Here is a 9,004-nt window from a genome sequence, read left to right as displayed (position 1 = left end):
TGTGGATCCTTAAATGTGCTGCCCAGGTGACACCGAACATTCTGTGATCATTGCTTATCACGCACCCCTGGCTCCCCATCACATAGCGTGCTCTTCGAAGATGAATTGTTAGGTATATACTCTACCCCTAGACCCCAGCGCAGGGTTTAAAGCAGTGCTGAATACATTTTTGTTGAATGAATGAATGAAAATTATTATTTCCAAGTTTTGTTTTATTTTATAATTTTAATTATTTTATTGATTTAAGCCCCAAAGAAGTTTTAGTTGGAGTGCCAGTCATAAAACAGACTTTTTCTGGTTAGATCAGGCTCAGGTCTATAGTCCTTAAATCTGGCCTCTGCTCTGCCCCCTGGTGGTAGTCCCAGTCTCAGCACCAAAACGGATGAACTATTTAAGGTATTTCCGGAAACCGGAGAATGACAGCTGAGATTTTTTATTTGAATACCCACAATGCATTACACACAGGACAATTTTTCAACCTAAAAAATTATTGTAATTTCCTTTTTTAAAAAACTATTTTTTCCCCAGAGTGAAACTTCGTTTACAGAAGCGTCTGGGGAAAAGGAGACGTCCCTAGCTCTTGTGGATAAATAATCACCATTATAGAATTAGGGATAACAGTTATCCGAGAAGTGTGGGCAGGGAGCAAGAAAGCATACTCTGGTTTCTCTTCAGATCGCATAAGTCTTTCGCCTTTTACTAAAGATTTCCGTGGAGAGGAACAATTCTGAGTTTTGAACCAATTTTTTGAGGCCTTACGTCGGTAAGGCTAATCATACAGTTTAAAAATAGTGGTAACTTGAACTTCTATTTTTGCGTTTACTTCTCAATCTGTTTCAAGTCTCTGCTTCTGAGATGTGTGTTTTCGTCTACGCGTGTATTCTTGGGGTACTAGCACTCCGCAGCTTGAGCTGACGAAATGTTGTGACTGCTTCTGCTAGTTCATTAGCTTAGTTCATTAGCTTAATGTGTTACGCCAGCTCGCTCCTCCCGTGGGGTATAAGTTTGTCAACTGACTGCACGATGGAAGGAATCGTTAGTGGATTTGCACGCTGCTCCTAGGCCCCACGGAGGATGTCTCTGCCTTAAGGAGACAGGAAGGACACATCAGCTCGGAAGGGGCAACCGTGGAGCTCTCTAGAAGCCCCTGTGCAAGTCCCATCCCGATCTCCCGATCAGCACCGCGGCTTTAAGAACCTAGAGCTCCAGCGTGAAGTCTGCGAGTCCTACCATACCCCAAATGTTCACAGGTTAGAGACCGCCAAACACCAACTTGCTCTGCTCCCGGGGCCTCGAGGGGACGCCTGGCACAGATATTTCCTAAATATACAACAGCCAGTTAGCCTGGTTTTTGTGCTGGCCTTAGATAAAACTTTTCTGTATATATATTTTTAAATATCCCTCTTGGGCACATCCATCCACAAACATTTTTCAAGGAGGTAAATTCCCCCTGGCAAGGCCCAGCACCTTTCTCACTCTGACTGGAAGGATTACATTTATTGTAAGTTTTGACTTATTATAAGTTTACAATAACTTTTTTAAAATTTGTTTTTCTATGACATTTTTATAAATATTGCTAGTTTGTTTTTTTGTTTTGTTTCTGAGGAGGTAATTCAGCTTTAAAACTATAATTGGATCATTTTAACAAGATAGAAATGAGAAAGACGTTCCATGATGGTTATAATGGGATTGATAAAACTCAAGAGGCAGTGAATTTTTTAACCAATCCCATTGGCTAGAACTTAGCTTCCTGGGCAGGCCTACCTACAAGGCAGACTGGGAAATGTAGTCTTTCCTCTCGGCAGCCATGAGCCCTGCTAATGGTGTTTGAATACTGGAGAAGAAAACTAGCAGGATCGGCCACGGTAAAGGAGGGAGGGAATCCATCCCGAAGTTCCTTCCTTGGGCTCCATTTCTCAGCTGCCCAAGCTCCTCTCTGTGGCCAGCTCTTGTATAGAGAACCATGACCTCAAGCTCAGAGAGTTACCCACAGTCCAGCCCTGCTACATCATTCCCAAATGCTACTCAAGTGTTGGGACTTCAACATTCTTTCCTTTCCCCAGACAAGCTGCTCCTCACATGACCAGCTCTGGTCTGTCAGAATTAACTGTTAGTGGCCAGTGCTTTCTTTGGCCTCTGACGGCTGGGTGTGTATCTAAAGCAGGGGTTTTTAACTTCTGCGTTGTTCACTTTGGACAAAAAACAACGACCCAGTGTGAAGAGCACTCCAAGCACCCAGATTTGACTCTCCAAATAACACTCTCTATTCAAAGGAAGCAGGCTCCTTGGAGAAATGGCTGATTCATGAGCCAAGAAGTACACCACCTTGAAGAGGCTCTCAAGGGATGAAGATGGGACCATAGGACCACCCTTTGGGGAGCCACCCCTTTCCTATTATTCTCTGTTCAGTGGTTTGAGATTGACCCCATGCCCAGCTCTGAGGAGGTGGCGTGAGTGGCCTAACCTACCTATCATATCCCTTGCACCCTGGCCACAGTGACTGGCTCAGGGATGGGCTGTCCAATCAGAGGTGAACCTCAGCACGTAGGAAGGAATGCTTGGACTCAGACTCGGCTGGTCTTGTTAGGAGAGCATCAGTCTTGCGATAGATAACAGTGACTTTTTTTTTCCCCCCACAAGTGTAGCCAGTCTAAGGATAGAAGCCCATCTACAGGAAGCAAGAGGTGTGTCCTGCTGAGGTCACTTGAGCCTGGATCAAGCCATTCCTGATGCTCCTACTAGACTGGCATGTGAACTTTTCCTTTTGTTTAAGCCAGTTGTAATTAAGTCTTCTGTCACTTACAACCCCCAAAGACTTAATTGAGACACAAGAATTAAATGACACAATGCATACGAATGCAATTCAACAAGCATTCTTTGAGTGTCTACCTTGTGCCAGGCATTGCGCTATTTTTCTGGCCATCCGGAGGACATAGAGCCACTGCCCTCATGGAACTTAAGCTAGTGGGGGAGTGCCAAGCACACAGTAGATGTTCATCAAATGTAAACTTTCTCCCTTGGTCACCCAAGAGCCAGATGCATAGCCCGCTAGAGGATTCACAATCAACATTTACTGAAACAGATGATTATCCGAAGCTTCCATTGGCTAAAGTCCAGAGGAGAGGCTCAGTGGAACCAGGACTGTCAGCTAGTAGGTAGCTTGTTCAGGGTGGGGCTGTTTGCTTGGCCAGCGCCCAGCAACTGAGGTAGCCACACCCTCCCCGAACCTCCTTTCTGCATGGACGATAACTGCCCCACAGCAAGTGGGGGTGATCTGCCCAATTGCCAGACCCCTAACCAGACATCGGAAGCTCAGGCCACTGCTGATTCTGGGATGCGGTGGGGAGCGGGGCGGGGGGGTAAAAACAAGACTCCAAAGTACAGGTTACCTTGATCTTAAGGATTTTTTGTCAGGCTTCCTTTTAAGAATCTGAGGAAAGCTACAGAACTTCTCTTCATGAAAAAAAAATGTGCACATATTTTACAATTCCAGGGTTTCACAAGTTTCTCGAAGCTGGGCTGTGAATGCGTGAGGAAGAAAAGCTATAAGGCTCCTTCTTCACCTGAGGTCCTGAGAATCTCTGTATTCTTGAAAAGTTCCATTTCTTCACTGGAAGAATATGCCTGTCTTAGTCCATTTGGGCTCCTAGAACAAAATAAAAAACAAAACAAAACGAAACAAAACATAGCCTTGGGGGCTTAAAAACAACAGAAAAGTAGTTCTCACAGTTCCGGAGGCTGGCAGTCTGAGACCCGGGGTGCCAGCACAGTGAGAAACCTCCTCTGGGTTGCAGACTGCCATCTTCTCCTTGTGTCCTCGCATGGCAAGAAAAGGACTAGAGAGTTCCGTGGGGTCTCTCTTGTTAGCGCACCAGCCCCATTCACGAGGACTCCCTCGCTCATGACCTAATCGCCTCCCAAAGGCCCCACCTCCAAATAGCATCACATTAGGGGTTAGGATTTCAACATGTGAATCTCAGAGTTGGGGGGACACAAATGCTCAGTCTCTAATACTGTCCGTGGGAGAATCCCCCTTCCTTTTGGAAAACCCTTCAGAGGGTTTATTCTGAGGCAGAAGCTCGTGTGCAGGTAGTCCGTTTGGGAAGAGGAAAACCAAATCGAGGGGGCCTTATCTCGTCGCTCACCAGCATGGGCGGTGAGGGCCCAAGCCCGTCGAGACCATCTGAGCTACATAGAATTGTCCCCCCGAGAGACAGCAGAGGGTAGTGCTAGTCCACTGGCTCCATCTGCCATGGGTGCAGGGCTGTCCCCAACAACATTATCATTCATATGCCTGGATGCTACACATGTGCTGTGTACAGAGTAACTTCCTGAAGGTAAGAGAAGCCAAAGCAGTGTGCCATCAGGGCCTCACGCCTGCACAGAGCTGGTGGCTGCAGCCATGGCAGGAACAAAAGGTGGGCTGAGAAGATGTGAGATGAGGCACAAGAAGCTTGTGGGGCAGGTAGGTCTTCAGGGGGTCAACACATTTCCAAACCAACTTTTCAGCCGTTGGGAAGTGCCGGGTGGCGTGCAATCGGATTTTCCATACCAGGTTTCCACCCCTGAAGAAGCAACTTGATAAAGCCTCTGTGCAGACGCATGAGGGTTGGCGCCCGGCCTGCTCCCAGCTGAGGCTGGCCAGCTTCTCCTCTCTGCAGGGCAGGCTGAATGGAAGCACTGCAGAGTTTCGGGGTAGACACTGAACCGCTCCTGCAGCTGCCATCCTGGAGGGGAGGAGAAATGCTTTACCTGCATCTTGTCCTTCGGAATCCATCAGGAGCAGAGTGGGGAAAATGGAGTGGGTGTGGGGGCTCAGAGGCAGGGCCTAGGGCAAGCCCGAGTTTCATGCCGGCCTGGTCCTGGTCATGCCTGCATGGTCCTGGGCAAACAGCTCAGTCCAAGGTCATTTCCTCATCTTCCAAATTGGGATCTTAACCCTCGGCAACCTCCTCCCCGCATAGGGCCACATTTATGTAGATATCTAACACTTATGATGAGCACTGAAATGAGAGAGCTACAATTCACAAATATTAGTTTATTAAAATTCTGGTCATTCACTCGGTATCTCTAGGGCACCAGGTACATGGGTTTGTTTTTACATTTCTGGGAGCCCACCACATGTTGGGTTTCAAGTGAAACAGAATGTGTCAGGCTCTCAAGTGTGACTCATCAAGCAGCTTTCAGTTTAAGGCAATGACTAGAGGGCATGTCACATGCTAGGTCCCACTCTCCGAAATGGGTAAGCCCACTAATGACCCAGGCTGGAAGGAAGTGGCATTTCTGAGTCCTACACTCTCCAGAGCAGACGTGGAAGGTGTGTGGGACCCAAGCAACTGGAGAACCAGGGCAGCTGCTAGGAGAGCCTGACACTTGTTTACTTTCTCCCCCAGCCATGTTGTGGGCCAGACGTTTAGCTCCTTGGCAAACAAACCAGGCTTTCTGGTGAGTCAGGATGCTTGAAACACCACTCCGAAGGATGCCAGCATCTCGGTGTCCGCAGGTGGACTGCTGCGCCCAGCTCGGGCCTTTTTGGTCTGGGGGCCAGCTCCATCCTCTTCCTAAGGCCGGGGGTCATATCTGTTTCAGGGAACCGGCAGGAAGCCAACCCAGGGTTTTTCTCTGCTGCCACAAAACCCAGGGGAGGCAAATCTAGGCTATTTAGGGCAGGTAGTGGGGAGAGGGCACAGTAATAGAAAAAGGACCAGGTGATGCCTCTCAACCAGCCCATGTGGCCAGGCTACCCAGCGAACCCCCGCAGGGGAGCAGAATGGTAGCCACCTCTGCATTTTCTGAGGGGACCCCTCTGAGGGAAGTTGTGGGAAGAGAATTCCTTTAGTTCCAGTGGGGCTAGGTGGCCTGTCCTTCTGCTTCAGACACTACCCAAGGGTCTGGTGATGGAGGGAGATGGGATGTCTTCAGAGGTTTCAACCACACACAAACCGGTCATGGAAGTTTGAAAGAGATTTATTCAAAAACAGAACAAAAGAAAGCTTTGGTATTTCAAAACCCAACAATCATCAATCACTAGAAAGCAAAACACCTCCTTAAGGCCCAGAAATACAAAACCACACATCCCCACAGGTTCACGATCAGAGACAAGGCGCCAGCCCGAGGATGACCCAAGCCCCACACCCTCCACGCGGGCAGCATGCCGAGCCTCCAACCTCCACTCCAGCGGTGAAATCACCGCCCGGGTTCACTGTCTAAAGTGGACGGCAAAAGCCATCCGGCAAAACTCAACAATAAATTAAAAATTCAGTCAAGAAGGAACACTTTAAATTAGGAAAAAAAAAAACCAGTTTTTCCCAGACAAGAGTCTTTTCAAAAGAGGTTCTATTTCGTGGGCCAGAAGAAAGTGGGGAAGTGGAAGGAGTGAGTTCAATTTCAAGTATTTTCCATTAGGTTCATTTTATTGAGTCGAAAGCTTACAAAAAGTCCACTGGCCCCTCCCCTCCCGCTCCTCAATGCAGACTCCTGAACGTCCACACGTGCTTCTGCGTCACTGGTGTCCCCCAACAAGGCACAAAAGGGTGGGTGCTTTCAAAGGATCCCTTGTTCGTAGCAGCAGGACTTTCAGTGCCGGGCGTCTTGTGCAATTGGTGGCTGAGAGCAGGACTGTGGGGTCACTCAGACACTGGGATCTTCCTGTTCAATTAACAAAACAAGTTGTTACTGCCGGCCGCCAACCCTCTGCAGAGCCACAGAAATGCTAAGGGAAGCAGGCAATGGAGGCGGCACTGGTGGCTCCCCACCCGGGCTCTGATCTGGCCTTGCAGACAGCTCCCGGCCTGGTTTGCCAGAAAGGCTAGAGCTACCATGGATTCAGTGGCCTGGGGACTCCTCGGGCCAGGGCAGTGATCACTGGGCCCTGCTGTGGTGTGGCCAGCTTCAGCGTGTAAACTGAGGGACATGGGCAATGCCCCATGAAGGCCATTTGGCTTGTCCCTGATTATGTGAGGGAACCGAAGTGGATGGACGTATGCCAGATTAAGGGCAGAGAAGCCGAGCGACCAGCAGGGAAAGGCAGCCTGCCAGCTAAACAGGCTGCCATGCGAATCCACGCAGTGCAGAGTAGCTGTTCTCCTCTGGCTAACGGGACGCTAATGTGCTGCCTGCATTGTTTTTATCTGATTTTCCATTTGTTCGTCAGCTCCGTCAGCCTGAGGAGCGCAGACCTGCCCCCAGCCCTTCTCCCGCTCCCTCAGGTCCAGTGCTACTTCCTTCTCCAAGCCCTGGCCACAAAGCCCTCTGGGCAGGTGACGAGGCATTTCTCTCCTGCTGGCCCCTGCTCTTTAACTCCTCAGGAGCCCAGACCTAGAGCTTCATGTACCTCTCTCCTCTCACTACAGTGAGGGGAATATGGGGGGAACGGGAGGAAGGGGAACAAGCTCAGCTCCCTCTCCAGCACTTTCTCCTGTGACTGCCAACAATGGACCCCCTTCTGATCTTTCTCCCAGGAAATCATGGCAGTGAGAAAGCACAGATGACTAGGAGACAGGGCAGAGGAGGTGGCCTCCTGAGACGCCAACCCTGATCCCTAAGACATATTCCAGATGACAGCCCCACAGCGACGGTGGGCCCAATCACAGCTTCACGGGGCACGGATGTCTCAGGAAGCAGGAGGGGAATGACCCCGTCCTGGGCTGACAAGATGACCACCTCAAGTGGCCTCAGTGAGGGACTGACCTGTGAACCGCAGTGAACAGGCCCTCATGGGTGAGGGTGGCGGTCCCACCAGCAGTTTAAAAGCTCCAGGTCGACTTAGGGGCTTGGTGCAATTGTTTTCAAGTGCTGAGATTTACTGGGGAGCAGTGGGCGGTAACTGCCCACATCACTGAGGCCTGAGGACCCGCCTAGCCACACCTGAATTTCCACAGCCGTCCCTTTCTATGGTCTCCTCTTGAAAGTCACTTTTTAACATCCTCTCAAAACACACCTGCTCCCCTCTCTGTGTTGAGGGCTGAGGGCACCGGCTTAGGGCACCCCATGACTGCTCAGGCCTCACCCCCTTCTAGACTCAGGACAGAACGCAAGGCCAGGGCCTGGGGCTCTGAAGACACAGGGCTTTATACCTTACTCCTGAAGAGGGGCTTGGCCCCAGGCCCACAGTACTCGTTGTAGATGAGCTTGAAGAGGAAGAGGTGGAAGAGGGTGATGAGGGAGGCCACGCTGAACCAGAACAGAAAGGGCAGCCCGGGGTCCTGCTGGGCCATGTGCTCGTCGTGGGCCAAGATGGCCTTGAGGTGCAGCGTGTGCCGCAGGTCCTGCAGGTGTGTGAGGTCGGTGGAGATGTAGAGCAGTGGAGTGATGGGCTGTGTCACCATGACCGAGAAGGTGTGGCCCTCGGGCGCCGAGGTCAGTTCCACGGGCTCCTGCAGGCAGCCCGCTTCGCAGGCGTAGATCTTGATGGGCTGGCCGCGGGACTCCACGGACACGTGCAGGTATGGCTTGCCCTCGGTGTCCGCGAGCACAGCCAGGTCGATGTGGTCGTTCTTGTAGCGGATGCCGTGCAAGGCATAGCTATTGTGCAGCACGTCGGGGTCGGCCTGGAACTGGAGGTGGTTCTCGGTGAACTGCAGCCCCCCGAAGCTGAGCACCATGCCCTGCAGGATGCCTGGGGCACCCACCTTCACTAGCCCCTTGCAGCCACGCTTCTGCAGGGTCAGCTTCCACAGGTCAGAGAGCTGCAGGATCTGCTGGACGGAGGACAGCCAGCTTGGCCAGAGGTTCTCGGCGTGCATGGTGGCATGGCCACTGAAGCAGTGATCTTCGTAGCTGAGCGTCGACTCCATCTGGTCTCGCTCCTTGTGGCTCAGGCTGGGGCTGAGAAGTGGGGCTGGTGAGCAGGACAGCATGTAATACAGGGTCAGGTTCACAGTCAGGCCAGATGGGGTGTGGGCATCTGTGATCTTCTTCATTTCCACACCTGTAACGTCACAAAGGTTGCTCATTAAGAGGGAATGGCACGGCTAGGTGGCAGAGGTTATAAAACAGAGATCGA

At 50.9% G+C, this 9,004-nt stretch overlaps 1 protein-coding gene and 1 non-coding gene across 2 annotated transcripts in view; one reads left to right on the top strand and one right to left on the bottom strand.

The window, feature by feature from the left end:
• The first annotated feature begins 655 nt into the window (after window positions 1-655).
• LOC111742148 lies at window positions 656-771 on the top strand. The gene has a single exon (XR_002781197.1). It is a non-coding gene; the product is annotated as a U5 spliceosomal RNA (small nuclear RNA).
• Window positions 772-5,949: 5,178 nt separating this feature from the next.
• The window catches only part of KIAA2013 (KIAA2013 ortholog), a gene marked incomplete at its 5' end in the record, with an annotated part of 5,292 nt that continues 2,237 nt past the window's right edge, over window positions 5,950-9,004 (bottom strand). Inside the window, 2 exons of the mRNA XM_011363628.1 lie at window positions 5,950-6,648; window positions 8,076-8,929. Coding sequence (XP_011361930.1) covers window positions 6,631-6,648; window positions 8,076-8,929 — 872 coding nt within the window. The remainder of the gene's footprint in view (window positions 6,649-8,075; window positions 8,930-9,004) is intronic.

This window comes from Pteropus vampyrus, unplaced genomic scaffold (assembly GCF_000151845.1).
Source record: "Pteropus vampyrus isolate Shadow unplaced genomic scaffold, Pvam_2.0 Scaffold86, whole genome shotgun sequence".
Lineage (NCBI taxonomy): Eukaryota > Metazoa > Chordata > Mammalia > Chiroptera > Pteropodidae > Pteropus > Pteropus vampyrus.
The sequence above is the reverse complement of the archived record's forward strand: the minus strand, read 5'-3'. Positions and strand labels throughout refer to the sequence as shown.